Raw genomic sequence first — 16,874 nt, 5'->3', positions numbered from 1 at the left:
AAGAGACCGACTAATGCGTCCGAAACGTATTTACAAATGTACAACTAATTAAACATCTGTCACTAGCTTTGAAACGGACTAAACAGAGCTAATCACTCAGAATATCTAATTTACAGGCGTATACGAATAGCACAGTATGCATACAACAATCGCGCTTAGGAAAATTGACAAATAATAATTGTTAAAATAATAATAAATGTTACAAATAAGCTTTTTCATAATCATCTTCAAAATATATACGATTTATAACATTCTAAAATTTATCTCAAAACTAAAAATGATAATAATTTAATCAAAGAAAAAATCATCATAAAAAACTCATAATACTAAATATTATAGAGTATTATTTTAAAAATATATAATGTACAAAAGGATCAGAGTGCATAAATGAAGTAGATGCATGACTAGATCGTATCACGTTATACCAATATAAATTCCGACTAATAATCGTCTAATAATTTACAACTACCCAAGGGGGTTGCCCAGTAAATGCCCCTGATGTAATTGAATTAATGACCGAGAAACGATTCACCGACAAACTTCAACGTGACGTTTATGCGAAATACAAGCAATGATGTGTGACGCGACGTGACTTAGATTGATAGCTTTGGGATTTTCGGATTCAACCGAGATGACGTTCGTCTTGAAAGAATTCCGGCAATGTTGATTAAAGTTATTGAAAAGATATATTTCTCTCCCCCCGAAGAGTCGCGCGAACATTCGTTTTAACTTTACGCGAGTTTTAAAGTGCGTTTTTCGAACAATGAACAAAGTTTTTTGTGCCGACAGAAGAAAGGGCGACATAGAAAAATCAATGGGAGAAACGCGAATTGAACGCGAATCGAGGCTGAACCGAGTAGTGACCTCGTTGGAGTTCTTTAAATTAATTGCGTCTACTTACAGCCAGCAACGGTGATAACGCGCGTTTACTTAACGTTGTATCGCGAACTCTTTTTAAGTTCTTTCAAAGCGCGGTAAAAAGGAGTAAAGTTGAAAAATATAGATGTGAACACGATCTCCGATAGCGGTTATCGGTTTCTTTTCTCTTCCCAAAGATTAAATGCAGTTGGATTTCCTTTTGGTGAGAATCGCATTCTCGTTCTTTAGCGATGTAGGATCGTAAATTAAGATTCAATTATGCAAATGGTTTTTCCATCATAAATACCTGACGCCGCAGAAGAAAGATAAGACGCTTCCATCAACTTCGGCGAATACTCACCTGGAAAAGAACGAGAAATAGAACATTAGAAATTTTTTTGTTCGAATTGACGAATCTTATCGAAAAGATTATTTTATGGTCACTTCAACAAGCTGTTTTTATTCGAGTGATTCCATTAGCACGTTTAACTTTATCTTAATAAATATTTTATTTCAGCCTTAATTATTGACAAGTTCAATATTAATTCCATTTTTTAACCCGAAGACAATCTATAATCCGTATCAGATTTCAGAATAGATTGTTATTTTAAGTTTATATATCGTATATTATGATTCTTAAAATTTCGTGTGTCATATAATATATAAAATATAAAGATATAATTCTAAATTGTTATGTAAACTGTAAATTACGTTTAATGTGAGCTTTAAATATTGAATTTGTTGTTAAAAAAACAACCGTTAAGTTTTTAAAAATGCATCTTATACACTCGAAGGTACGTGATGGAAACTTGGTATCACGAGCAAGCTCAAGAAGTATCCTCGAGGAGCGTCGCAAGTTGGCACATTGATAGCTTTGGTACTTTTAGGCCTTGAGTGCAGTTGCAAAAGTCTCAGGAAAAGAAGTTCCGATTGCGAGAAAAGGTGCCGCGTCAAGCTGTCAGCTCAGCGATTCGGGTATCCTCGAAAATACCAACGTATTGCCTCTTATCAGCGATCTCTGGCAAGAACGATCTCCATTGCGATCAAATTAATAGTTCGGTATATTGCATTCCTATGCAAAATTGAATTCCTATACAAAATACTGTATATGAAATTTATTAATTCTGTACAAAATTGATTTGATTGAAACAAAATATTTGACGATTCCATTGTCAAATCTTTTTACTATCTTTTTTATGAAACAATTCAGTAATTGCAGAGTTTGAGTTGAATTATTTTAATTGTGCCAAGTCAAGCAGAAAACAAGAGAATATTAGCTTTTCTCTTCCAAAACGTTGAAAAATTTATCGAACAATCTGAAGATTAACTGGCGATAATACTAGGGCATGTTTTATATTTTACAAGAGTAAATAAGAGGATATAAGAAATATCCAAGGGAGAGAGGAGAAAAAGAGTACTTGTCGACTACAAAAACGATCGCGAATCCTACAATACAATAAGAAAGAGACCAATGAAAGAAATACAATCGATCGTGGATTGCTTATCTAGGAATAAAGTAGTGCGTTTTCTATCTTGTTACTTCTTTTAAATCGAATTTTCTTTTTCTATAAAACATGGAAACCTTTACCTACGGCAGAGACAAACGAGCCAGGTGCATCACACATGGAATTTCGCATATGGAGACACAAAATATGTAGCTAGTATCATGGTCAAAAGGATTTCCAGGACCTCTCTTTTTAGGTTCCGTTTTTTTCCCAGTGCGAGATAAAAATGCGTATACGATTGAATACAAAAATATTCCTTGGTCTATTTTCAGACCAATGTTGAATTAAAATATAAAAAAGAAAAAATGTACCGAGGTATCTTGTCACCTAGTAAACGTTAGAGAAACCATGGTCGATTTTTTGCGATTTAGCGAGTAGAAAGAAAGCGTAGCACGTGTACAGTTGATTATAAGTTTCGTCAAATTACCAATGCACTATAAAATCTCCGAACTTTTTATTGGTACGTTAAATCAAAGAACTGACACATTTTTTTTATTATAAAAATAATTTCTTTCTTTGAATATTATAATCTCGTGACTTTGTTGTACGCAATTGAGTACGCACACAATATGCAATTCCAACTGCATGTTGCGTTTACATCTTATCCTCAAATTCCGAATGACATATTTGAATAATCTGTGAATAAAGTGAACAACGCTGAGTTAAACGAATGAGTTAAATGCGATTATTAACGCTTTGTCTGTTATCACGCGGTCGCTTACGACCGAGTTATCTGTGATCTCTCGGTTCACTTCTGTCGTCAAGGTGCTCTCAGCAACTTCCTCGAACTCGATTCCTCAAAGAGCCACGATCAACAACTCCCACAATCCCCAAGAGTATTTCCCAAACGCGGAGATCCCATCAAACTTCCACTATTTCGCGTCGAACACTCGCAGGGGATTATCATTGAACATTTCGATATGTATTCTTTTTCTCTGAGAATAGCAAAAAGTTTTTCAGAAGATTTCCTGTATTGCTAATTTTTTACATAACATGTTCATAAAAATAATTGGACTAAGAATGATAAGAGTTTCACATTTCGAATCATTTTAATCTGATACAATATAAAAATTTTTTAATAGGCGCACAAGTATTAAACAGTTTTTTAAATAAAATTACAAAAATAAAATTTTATTTTAATTCCATTCAATTTATATTTAGAAATAATTTGTGTCAAATACAATGAGATTCTTGTACTTGAGCGTAAAAACATAATTTACAGCATATCCTCACATATTCTTCGCACATTTAAATTCCCATAAAACTCGCAAGTCAGAATAATTTATTTACATCGGTTATTCTTATTAATTCCTATTCAAATATGATTTAAAAAAATCTCCCATATCTCATGTAAAAGAGACAGCGTTTCCAAAGTAACTGCACGTATTATTACAATGAAAAATCGAACAACGACGCTGGATCAGTCTTATATTTTATTTGTAGTGCCGCACGAATTATTTGATGATTAAACTCGCGTCGACATGCGAGGGGCCCGCGAGTATTTTACAATCCCGTGGGATAGACCGGCAGGTCGGGGCTGTAAAAAATTCAGCGTGCGTGTGAGCAACAAGGGAAGGTACCTTCGTCGCCAGAAGTTGAGGAGTTGTCCTCGGGTTCAGGCGACGACCCTGGGGATCGTCGGCTAAGTCTTGAATCCGGTCCGTATTCGGTGCCGGCACCTCCTCCTCCTCCTCCTCCTCCTCCTCCTCGGTGATTCTCGTGGTGACGTCCTGTCCCTTTTTCGGGGGATACCGATCGGGACTCCCTAGACTCGGCGGCACCGCACGTGCCGCCACGTCGTCCCTCTCTTGCTTCGAGTCCGGGCAATCGTTTGCTGAAGTCAGTGGGCATCGCCGGTCGTTTTCTGGGAGTACGTTTACGTTCGTTCACGCCATGATTTACGTATCAAGGGAGATTCTTCTCCAAATTTTTCGTAAGATTCGACATTACGAGAACAGAATGATTCGAGTTTCATCCAAGAAACGTGTGCTATCTCTCTCATTAATGCTCGTTTAATTAATAAAATCATTCGTTTATTCTATACGTGATATAATTTTTTTAACTGCTTTCTTTCATTATTTCATGCTGCAATAATATGTCAAACCAAATATGTAAGCTATTGATTCGACAGGGATAATTGGGAGATTGAATACACGCGGCTCGTTCAATTTAATCGGATCCAACCAAACAAGCGAATGCAAAAAAAATAATTTGTTTCAATAAATGCGAATGGTAACATCATTGAAAATCGAGATATTACGTCTGTTGATTTTATTCAATGACAGCACGTTGAAGCTAATCTCAAAGTATATGAAACGGAAGTGAGCGAACCAGATTGCACTTCGCGGGATGATGCATGTGATCGATTAATTTTCTCGGATGACAACGTCAAACCATTTTAATGAATCGATAGATCCAGTGTGAGCATCGACCATCGTGACGTGAAAATGTCGTTCGACGTTATTGCTTCGTGAAAATGGCTATCACACATTTTTCTGCTTATCGTGTTTTCGTTAATTAATCTGATGCTACAGATACTGTACAAAACCAAACTGTAGAGAAAGTGATTATAATAATCTCGGACAACTGCATAAAATATTTCTATAAAGCGTTTGATCGTCAAGAATCATTACGATCTCTATTCTTCATCCATATAATAAAAAAAACTCGCCGTGTGAAGAGTGGAAACCATAGAAATTCAGACGGCTAGTTCTATAGGAGCCAACAAATGAACTGTCTATCTTGGAGGACTAGTTGTCCCATGGTAGAGAAAAACCGAGTCTCTTTTTATTTATCACAGCGCAAGTTCTTGACGAAGGAATCGACGGTCGATGCTCGATCTGTATCCCCGAAGAGAGCACTGAGAGTAAATGAATCAATGTATGTCGCGCACCGGACGTAAACGTACTCCCTGAAGTCGTTCGGACGATCGGTTGAAGCCGATCTTTCTGAGGCCGGATCTCTGGGCTCGCTGGCGGCGTTTCCGGTCGATGACGCTCGCCTTCCGGCGGTGGTCCCTGAATGATGGTGGTGGTGGTGGTGGTGGTGGTGGTGATGGTCTCTGGCTCCTTCGTGGCTGACATCACGGACATTTGCCAGGTCAGAGTTGGCAGCAGTCTTTGCCTCCTTGGCGGGTGATGGCGGCGGAGACGTTGGTGGCGATGGTGATGGACTTCCTGCACGAGCAGAGTAACACACTGCTGCCTTCCGCAGGGTCTCCCTGCACAGCTCGGAGAACATGCTGTCTCCCCCATGGCCGGGGCCCCACCAGACCGGCCCGCCTTTTCCTTCTCCTTTCGTTCGCTCTTCGTGGTCCTCTTCTCGTAGCCCGCGAAAACAATCACGAATCTAGCTCGCCGTATAGCATCGTCTCTTTTCTTCTTTCCCGGTACCGTCAGCACGGTAATTTCACCATGACAATTGACACTACATCGCGTTTGCCAAGCAAGGAATCGATCGCGTTGCCACCCGCTTCGGATTCGATTCGGGAATGGAGAAATGTAGTATCTAAGAAGGAACGATCGGTAAGATTACACCGAGCTCACATTCGGGTTCAGTTCGTCGGACTTTGGCGTCGTAGGGGTTGGCTCGTGTTTCGTAGTCATCGTTTAGCGATATTAGAAGGGAGAAATCGACACTGAAGTGATCATTCGAAACCTTTGCCGTTTCCACCACGGGTTCTTTGACAAGTCAAAATCATGTTGTAATAAAGTATATCTCAAATTCCCTCTCTATTTCTCTATCTAAGTAGTATACATTTACCCTTATTTTAAATATTTCATTATATAAATGTTTATTAGATGGTAAAGACTAAAGAGGAAAGATATAAATTAGTCCTATTAGGAACGAGGAAAATCTCTGCAAAATGCGTCACTAAGCCACATGATTCAAGAATAACTATGCACATCAGTAACGTGAGAACGTGCGATCGAGAACTTGCGAAGGGTATCATAAAGCACGGTAGACACGGCGCCACGGGGGCAGATGACATGGATGGTATCCGATAGCGCGAAGGTATACGGTGTGTTCATTAGCGTAGTAGCGCACGACATGGAGCGTAACCGGTCACGGTTCGCAAGAAAAATGTCTGGCCGGCTGCCAGGCGTTTGCAAAATTTACGTCTCCGGCCGCTATTTACTCCCGGCAACGAGAAATGTCTGTAAGTTAAAGCGGGATTCCGTGACGTTGATCACGTTATGGGGGGGGGGGGGGAGGAAGGAAGGGGGGAAACAGAAATCGCAGGAGGGAGGGAGGAACCGCGGTGATATCGATTTACATTACGCTAAAATTACGCCGCATGCTGTTAATTTAGCTCTCGTCGCGCGTGGGCATGCGAGGTATTTCCACCGCAAGCGCGGGTATGAATACGCGCGGGCCCCGATATACGATTTATGTCGCGCGTATTCCACCCTCACGTCGCTTATTGAAAATTATCAAAGCGAGAGTTTAACGACTTCGTTCACCGCGTGCTTTCGTTAAATCGGCTATTTGTACTGTCCCGCTAACGATGTGCGACCGATTCATAACTAATAATCGCTGGTACGATATCAAATAATTAGATCAACGCTAAGCTGCGCGTAAATGGAACGAATTAGAGAAGTGCGCGGATTCGCGATAAAATAAATTTTTTTAAACACATTAATTTCAGTAAATCGGGTCAAGGGGTCGTCGATAAAGATTTTACAAAAAATTAATTACGTACCGTAATTTTGGTAACGTTCTACATTTCTACACTTGCAGAATTATGCATCTGCACTAATCAGAGTACAGATCGATTTGCATTGAAGCTCGTCGCTATAATATCGCGACGAATATATTAATCTTGCATTAATTTGATTTCATTGATAACGCGAAGATTGCATTCGATTATTAAACTGAACGCGTCGAATGTTAGCGACGCGTAGCAGAAACGCGCGTTTATTTCAACCCGGCCCTCCTCCACGAGAATACACAATAGATTCCATCGTTCGACATTCGATTACGCGCCACGTTGTTAATGAGGATCATGATAAGTGCGGACTCATTCTTATTTCTCCCGTATGTTTATCGGCATTTAAACTCAGATAAAACACTGGATTTCGCGACGGAAATCCTCATAACTCCGCGCGCTATTTCAATGCGATAAATATAAAATTCGAATATGTGACCTGGCGAGAGAACGATCGGGAAAGCTTCAGGGGGGGGGGTGCTTTTCTATTTTCTCTTTCTCTCATCAGAGGAAAATTGTTTACATTCCCGCTTGAAGGGCCTTATGATTTATCGCTGCACGCTGCGACGTGCAGCGCGCTAAAACCCTTTTGGTATGCGCACACTTAGCATGCATATTATTCCGTCAAACGTCCATTGTACCAGCCACACATCGGCCATTAGGGGGAAAAAAAAAAAAAAAAAAAAAAAACAGGATTGATGAGAACGCCCGAACACGACGACTCTCAGCCGCGTTAAAAGAGAATTCCATCGTTGAAACTGAAGAAACGAGTATCTTTTTATCGTCTATCATCCGACTTCCAAAAGCGGGTCCATGAAGTAACGCGAAAACAATATTTGTCCAAGTGACTCAACGCTTGTACTAATAGAACAGGTTTTTTAAATAATAAAAAATCTTGTCTGCTCCTCTCGCGAACGTTTTCTTTAGATCAAAATTTCAACGATTAGATCAGCCACTGAATTAAACTTCATCTAGATTTAAGCGACAGATTAATTTTGGTTACAAAATTATCAGAGGAACATATCGCCGGGTCTCGATACAAGTCTCGCGAGAATAGTAGACACGACGTAGTTTAGCTGAATACTAAATATCTCTTGTTGAAACCTGATCGCGTAGAGTTGTGACGCGAGAGAATCGGAAGCTGACTTCGCCATGGCGACTACTACAGCTGAAACGTATATTTTCCATCGGGTGTGGCTAAGTGATTCACGTTCATGTGTGAAAGCAATCGCCGACGGCCAGTCAGTCTTGTCGATTGGCGAACGAATCATTGAGCTTCTGTCAGAGTCAAACGTGCGTAGGAACAATACGGGCGTCATTCTCCCGGCATCTGGTACACGTGAAACATCCTCATTTTCATCCGTACATATGTGTTACAACGCAATGTAATGTCTACAGTACGCTTCATTTTTTTTACATGGGCGAGAGCATTGCAGCCAATGGAAGAAAAAAAATGAGAACAATAATGCCGTCTAGATAGATTACTTATGCGATACGAATAATAATAATAACTACAACATGAAATCGTGAATAGAATCACAAAAAGGTTAAGAGAAAGTAGATCCCGAATCGACGACGTTAATGAACGGCCTCTAAGTGATAAAAATAAATGTTTGAATGACGGCAAGTTATTGCGAACGAAATACTACTGCGAGTTACCCTAATTTTGACGTTGTCCATTATTCAGCGAACCTCATGAGATTCGCCGTTCGCTTTAATTCTGGTACTTAGGAACGTACGCAGAGGATAAACGACGAGGCATATGTGATGCGGCCGAATTTCATTATGTTAATTGTCATTCCCTCGAGGCGAAGATAGATATAAGCCGAGAATTGAATAATAAAACAAAGGCAACGGAATTAATTTTATTCTGCAGACGATCGAGTGCGGCTCTTGTGCTAAACTGCAGATTGCCATAATGGATGTGCAGAAATTTTAATAATTAAATTCGCGCTATTATTAATTATATAAATTTAACAAATTCAATTAGAGAGAAAATTTTGGATTGGAAAAGAAGTGTTAGCTATAAATTGAATATAAATAGAATTTTTATCCTAATATTGTAGACAACAAATATGCACAGATGTCATTACTATTTAATATTGGTAATTCGACTTAAAAAATTTTTCTCAATAAATAAATTGCCTTTTTTATCACGAATATCGCGCTTTAATGAGAGAAAAAAGTATCGTGGTACTAAGCTATAATTATCTGACAAACTTTTCAAAATCGATCAAATAAATTAATTTCTCATCAAATTATTTCTGAAAGAAACTTCAGTGAAGAAGTCATTTCTTCATTATCTAATGACATGACATCTTAATCTCGTCAAATTTGATTTTTAAATAAGATTTCTCGAGCAGATTGACACGTGTCGTTAGAAGTCGGTAAAACTTAAATTTAATGGCTTAACTCGATTACAAACTGTATTTGGAGCAGTCCGGATATTCGGTTTCGTTTTCGGGCAAATCGAGCCTGCCAAGACGCGTTCGGTCGCCAACGTAGACTGCAGAAAACAAAAAGATTCCTCGAAAGAACGACGCCACGATGCCGGTGGGAATATAATTCTGTTACCATCTCCGTGCTACTTTGCAGCATTTTGCTGACAATTAGACTAATAATCCTAAAATATGTAACATTGAAAACTTTAAGAAGATAAAGACCAAGCAAAAGAAGTTACTAAGTCATTTAGCGGATAAGATTCGTAGTAATGAACCAATGACGTCAGTTGTGTAGTCAATTTAAAATATTTTAAATAATAATACGTAGCAGAAGAGAAATGTCGACGAAGATAAGGCCAAGGTTCAGTCGTGGATTAATTTCGAAATTAATCAACTGTTGAAATCGTCCGTTGAAATCCGTTTAATCATTAATTAAAGCGAAGGCGATGTTGATGCTCGAAATTGCATCGATACTCGGCGGTAATCCCGGTAGAATCGCTGTGGCCACGTGATTGAGACATTTGTGACATTCCATCTGTCCACGTGTGACGCGTTTCGTGGAGTAAATTATTTCAATGTTTTGCGCAACAATCTTTATTTTTTTCTATACATACAAAAAGTTTTTCGTTTACTGAAAAATCTTTTTTAAAGACGGCAGAAAAATGCAATTCATAACTCAATTAATTATCTTTCATCAATTAAGCACAACTGAGAAAGTTAACCAGAAACTTTACTTTCATTTATTGCATCGTTACGAAATTGTTTTAAAGTTATACGTGGAATTTTAACAAAACAGAATCGAGATGAATGATGCAACAAACATATGATCACAATTCTGTGAATTATATAATATTCTTCTACGTTCCTCGGGATTCAGTTATTGAAACAAGATCTATCAAGACTTCATAAAAAGAAAAAGTGTTAAAACGAATTGCATAACTGAGACTCTACAGGCTCTGCAGAAAAATATATAACAAATTAATTTAATTTAAAATTAAACTTACAGTCTTTCAGAAATAAAATAATCTGCCAAGTACTTTTCTCAAGTGTCAAACAATTAGTTTCAATAATTAGCTCACGCGACAACTGTCTTCGAAATATACATTGAATCGCTTTTACCACATCCGATTCTTCTATCAGCTTCGCCAAGCTTAATTCGATTAACGGAAACAAACAAGTAACGACGGAAATCGTCCGAGGGATAAACATGATCAATTTTCATCCGCATTAAAACGAGCCAACCGCAACGAACCGCAAAGCAGGAGCGGGTCAGGACGAAGGAACGGAGGGCTATTTTGCAATATGGAAAAACACAACAAGCACCTCGTTCCGGACGCGCGAATCTCGCGTTCACCTCGTGGCGAGCCGACGTGTCATCGCGAACCCATGTTCGGGGTAGATGGTCCCGGATCACCTGCGTACCGGATGGTCTCCAGGCGAGAACTGAGCCTGCGAGATAGCCGAGAGAGAGAGAGAGAGAACAGCGCGAGGTGCTATGCCGAGGCGACCCCCGTCTGGAGGGTGGCGCACGCGGAGAGGGTCGCACCGACTCCCACAAAGGTCCGACGTGCGCCGTTCGGTTAGTACGTGCGTAGTACAACGTTGCGAGGATCCTGGAGGGTTGGAAAGAGTCGGTGGGATATCGCGCGGAGGACAGGAGTGGAGGAAGAGCAGACGATAGCGGTGGCATAAAACGAGAGGGGCGGTACTGTTAGTACGTGCGTACTCGGAATATACCGTGCGAGAAAGGAAGACAAGGTGGAAGAAAGAAGGAGATAGGGGGAAGCTGGAAGAACGATCGTGAGATAAGGGAGAGAGAAGGAAAAGGGATCACGAAATACCATATACAGAGGAGGCGAAGGGGTAATGGAAATGCCGGCGGTAGTGGCTGTCCTCCCTCGCCTGCTGTGCTGAACAACGCGGCTAGTGGCGCTGGTGTTGCATCGATCAGCCATCGCCGTCGCCGCCGCCGCCGCCGCCGCCACCACCTGCAACCCTCTCCCGAAATGGTCAACCCTCGATCTTGCGTAGAGCGGCGCGCGTTCTACACATCCGTTCAGCCCATGCCGCCTAATTCCATCGCGATCTTCAATCTCCTCCTCTTCCTCTTCCTCCTCGACTTCCCTCCGCCCCGTCAGCCCCCTCTCGTCCTGCCTCTTACTCGCCACCGATCGTCCATGGGCTTGATTTATTATTTTGCCGTTTGAATTTTCGCCCCGTCAGCGAGCGCTTTCGCGTGAACCAGCGTTTTGTATCGCGCCGATAGCGGTCATCGCGATTCGATGGAGAACCAGGTGACCTCGATCAGAAATTTCGACAATTCGAGTCTTAACATTTGGGCGATCGTACGAATAGAATCGTGTATCGACGTCTACCGACAATACGTTAAGTATTTTCAGATAGCTACGGACCTTCGGTTGAAAATAGTCTCGAGATGGAAAAACTCACATGTGATATCACAGAACACTAAACGCCAAACGAACAGATTTTTGTCGAGGGTAGATTCTCATGGGTCCCGCAAGTGAAGATTTAGGACGGAGAACGGTTGGCAATTCCCATAGTAGATCCGTTCTCCTCTCAGCCCACGACGTCGTCCTCGAGGATCGATAACCTTGAAGACGCCGTAGCAACGTGTGCTCTAGGATCCCTACGCGAATCCCCTGACGGATTATGGAGTATCACGGTGCGGGAATACAGAAACGTCTTCCTTTCGGGGAATTGTCCGACGGTGGAATCACGTTATTTCTTCTCCAACGTTAAATTCACCGCGATGAAATTTGTTCCTGAATCGCTCTCGGTTTCACGATATGATATCTAAACGAGACGAGCAAATATAGCTTCGTAAAAATAGAAGAGAGATTACGAGCTACCTCTATCTTATTACAGTTAAACGATACGAATTCAAAAAAAAGCTCGTATATCGAATAATTACTGATTTAAAGCTTATCTTAAAATTATTTTAAAACACTGAAAAATCCTAAGATATATAGTAACATCTCAAAGTGACTATTTTTTTATATATTAGTGTTTCTCGGAATATCGAATATGTATAGAGATTCTTGGGGAGGCAACACATTTGCGAGGCGCTGTCCTACTTTTCGAATTTCGTAACTATTTTGTCAGAGTTCCTCATTCGCTCGCTACTTTCTCAAATTTCGCGATTACGCCCTTTCGAAACTTTATCGCGTTCGCCGAAAGCGATGTTTCAGAATGTCACACCCGAATTTACATTGCTGACGTGAACGACGTGGCTTGGTTTCTGTGTATGTGTCCAACCGAAATTCCGAACGTGTCCGGCGAGATGCGAAGACGGCCAATTCGAGAAACCAGACTAATCGGAATCCCTCGCCGCGTGGAGCCATGGCGAATCCATGGTTTCCGCGCAAGAAACACCTTGACGGCGCGGCACGTCCTCCGCTGTCGTCGCTCTTCTTCCATTTTGCTACTAATCTTGAACGAGGAATCCCCTCGGAGTGACCTCGGCTACACAATTATGTTCTCGATATCCCTTTCGGCCCAGAGAAAATTACATCCCGACACGGAGATAATCTGATGATAATTATTCATCGGGGTAATTTTATTCAAAACGCTAGAGTAAACTGAGTACATTCGATACTAAATGTTTTGTAATTTTTAAGCGAGAATATTGAATCAAGTGTCAAATAATCCATACAGTGATTTGTTAAGATAATTTATTAAGATGCGGTAATCTGTTGCAATAAATTGCACAAATAAAAAAAGATATCGTGATACAATAATACAAAAATCTATGTTGATGATTTTTTAACCCGCGCAGAAAATATAATGGACATAGCGATTATCTTTAGTAGTAAAAAAATATAAAGAAAAAGTGCTTTTGTATTTATAATCAGATGCTTTTATAAATCACGTTTTAATAACTCGTAAAAACAAGATTCTGAGTTTTCAAGAAAACTTAGCAATCATTTAAGCAAGGTAATCAATTCCGAAGCATCCTTGAATTCATGATTCAAAATATTTAATTGGGAAAGTTTTCTCGTATTTTCCGAGAGAAAGAGGCTGTGGGAGTTGCACGATAGGATCATCAATCGTTAGCGAATTAGTCGTCGAGTCTTGAAGAAGTTTGGAGCATCGAGCCTCGTCGCAGTACGGCACGATTATCGAGCTGTAGATGAGCGCTCGAGAGTGAAGTAAGTTATTTATCAGGGGATTAATTTCAACACTGGGGAAATGTCCATTGGCGAGGAATGCGATTTCTCCTGAATCTCTCGTTATCGCTATGAGAGAGCTCGGAATGGGAGTACGAGAAAACAGGGAGCACTTCGCAGCACTTAAAGTGCTTCCGCGTCTCTCATCCAACTTTGCATTCGCAAATTCGCTTTATCGACGATTACTCGTTCATCCCGGTCACTCTAATAAGTGATGCAATAAAAATGTTACATGAGAAATATCTGTTCTATCCAAGTATCTAAGAAAATTATTGTTAACAAGAGCGCTTTTGTTTTTAGTAAGTTCAGATATGTATCGCTCTCACTTTGATCTTGAAAAATTACATTTTCTATCAAAATGGCTCTCATTCTCTTGCTAAAGTCTCCCCATCACAGGGCTAAACGAATTAAAAACACGCATTTCCCTTTCAGTTTCGCTAAATCCGCTATTGGCCGTCCTGCTTGAAATCACATTCTTTCACTAAATGGAAATCAATCGAACAGCGGAGTGTTCGTCACTTCGTTCGTTAATTCTTGTTATATCGAACACTTCCGCGGAAACAAGTCTCCTCTGTGTTCTGTTCGCCGAGCTCACACATACGGTTTTTCGCACGTTCAAAGAGCTTTTCTTTCACACCGTTGTGCGAATCGGGATGTCGCCTAACAGAAATGTGCATATTCGGTCGCACTTTATTTAAATGTAGTTTCATCGACTGAATTTTTGGCCATCAAAATGATAAGGGTACAGAATAGAGCAGAGATCTACCTCTGTCATATTGTTTTCTTCATCTTTTTTTAAAAATTAAGTTATGGTTTTAACATCTTATATTTAATATCCTGTCAAGTCATCTGATTCGTATCGGATTCCCTCTTCTTTTTTCGTCTGCGAATCACTGTCGTCATTTTGACTTGTCGTCCTCGACACAATGACACTTTTGAAAAGTTTAGTGGCAGGTCTCCTTCAGTTTGAATTATACATATATACCGAAGAGTCCGAGAGTCTTTGTCGAGAAGATTTGATTCCTACCGGGACACTAGGAGTTTACTCGAACATAGATCGACGGATCAAGTTGTGCGCACAAAGTTGGTTCGAGAATCAAGAAGATTTTTAGTCTCGTACATTTTTCACCGCAAAAGTAGTATTTTGCCATCGAAACGTCTAAGAATTAGTCACAAGTGTATCAAAAGTTGATTATATAAGGGATCTTGAAATCAACTGCATTACTCCTAAATCCAGTAAGGGATATCATCTTACGTGACATTCAAACTTAAACCAAATTGCTAAAATAAACCGCAGCGACATTTTTTTCCTACTTCGTCGGCTAATTGACATCTCCCATAACGCGAGTGAAGGGAAAGAATGAAGAGCAATGCGAGAGGAAGTGGATTGGAGGGAAATGGCCAAATAGGAATTGCCTGGATGCTGCGCAGTTGCAGTTGCTGTCGCATTGAAGTAGGACGAACGTTCTCTCCGACTGCGTAAATAATAAATAATTTCTCACGCCAGCTGCGGTAGCACGATATACAAGCTCATCCACGAAGAGATTCTTTTTCGTAAGGCGATTTGGACGACGGGCAGTTTACCGAACCGTCAAGTTACCGAAATTATAGGCGTGCGTGCCCCGATCGACCGGTTCGAAGCTCAATTCGTCGACGATTGATGATGATATCGCGTATAACCCGTTTTACAGAGGTTGTTTCGCGGATGATGCGGAAAAAATTATCGTGTATCTAACTATTCTGCAGGTATGAGTCGCACGAGACAATTTTAACACAGGAATCTGCGGGGCGTGTAATCATCTTTTGTGGAAAAGGGTCGTTAATCAAAACTGAAAGTCGCTTTTGACGGAAGTTTAAGCAAACTTCGTCACGGATATGGCAAACTCCACGAGGCAGATCAGCGTATTCGCCGCACGAGGGAGAAATTATTCAAAAACTTGAGCTAGAACAAGTACGCACAACCGCGATATTGGTAATACTTAATAACAACGTGATATCATGTCTTTCAAGAATTTTTCATATAAGACGTCTGAACAAAAAATTTATTCTTTATCTGATGCGATATCAAAAGAGAAATAAGCACAGTCTGCGTTATATTGCTCGACATACTTTCTCCAATGAAGAACATATAAAACTACATTGTTGTAAACATTTTTCACAACGCAATTTCTAATGAAAAAAAAAAAAAATACTTTTTTTACACATCGCAATAAATTCTCTTAAAAATTTTTTTTAATAGAAAAACTTTGCAAACCCGTTGGACCAATAAAGTCATTAATACAATAAAAATAATCTTGAATTTTTGCTTTCGATCGTGCTTCCAGGATATCGGTCCTTAAAGTTTCAATCGTCGGAAGTGGGATGAAAAATATTTCCTCGCAAATTTCGGTTTACGCGATTTGTGCGTGACATTAATGATCAGCCGTATCGCTCGTTACCGCATTACTTTTTATCGCGTCCGAGATTTATGTCAAGTGCATCGAAAGCCTCGGACATTTTTATTCGATCGAGATAAGACCGGGCAAGCTTCCTTTGTTTCGCCATTGTGGCCGATTTCGGTGGACCATCCTCGACAGAGATATCGAGTGCTTTCGAGCCACAAAGGTGCACGGCAATATGTCGACGTCAAAGACAGTATCATCGTCCGACATGCCAATATATTCCCGCGAATTTGGAATTATGGATACTACGAACCGACTTTTATTAAAATTAATATGTGTGTATATATGTAACAGTGTTAACAGTACGTTAAATCTTTTGCTTTATTCTAGCGCTTTTCACATAAATGTCTTTCTTCGTCTATTTTTCACTTGAATAATACGCGGTTTAACTTTTTCAATTGAATTTCCATCTTGTTCTTATAATAATGTAACGGTGACCCACTGCAGGCAGCGTCGACAAGCGTAACGGACGTAAATTTAACAGAAAACAGAGCGAGAACTCGATTACAATGGCTACGAATTATTGCAACCAACGAGGAAATACTTGTGCTGCTGTTTATGCAAAAAATCAATTTTTGCCGCTGATTATGAAACATTTTTTCGTGTGCAGAAAAATTAGAATTATAATACTGATTAAAATGAGAATAGAATGAGATGTTTTAATTTTTAATCACGCACGACCATCAGAAGAAAAAGAAATCGAGGAATGTTGCATAATAAATAGCGATTTCCTA

General features: G+C 40.0%; 1 protein-coding gene across 33 annotated transcripts in view; it reads right to left on the bottom strand.

Moving 5' to 3' along the window:
* Positions 1-16,874, bottom strand: part of LOC105838800 (ensconsin) — a 112,553-nt gene that overhangs the window by 37,163 nt on the left and 58,516 nt on the right. For 3 of the 33 annotated variants that reach the window (XM_036291228.1, XM_036291217.1, XM_036291219.1), the window contains one exon: positions 1,166-1,219. The exons of 12 other annotated variants lie outside the window; for them this stretch is intronic. In XM_036291228.1, the coding sequence (XP_036147121.1) occupies positions 1,166-1,219 (54 nt within the window). Of the gene's footprint in view, positions 1-1,165; positions 1,220-3,943; positions 4,228-5,256; positions 7,720-10,835; positions 10,974-16,874 lie in introns of those variants that run through there. 18 more of the 33 variants (XM_036291206.1, XM_036291207.1, XM_036291216.1 and 15 more) reach the window with 16 other exon arrangements.

Source organism: Monomorium pharaonis, chromosome 8 (assembly GCF_013373865.1).
Source record: "Monomorium pharaonis isolate MP-MQ-018 chromosome 8, ASM1337386v2, whole genome shotgun sequence".
Classification (NCBI taxonomy): domain Eukaryota; kingdom Metazoa; phylum Arthropoda; class Insecta; order Hymenoptera; family Formicidae; genus Monomorium; species Monomorium pharaonis.
The sequence above is the reverse complement of the archived record's forward strand: the minus strand, read 5'-3'. Positions and strand labels throughout refer to the sequence as shown.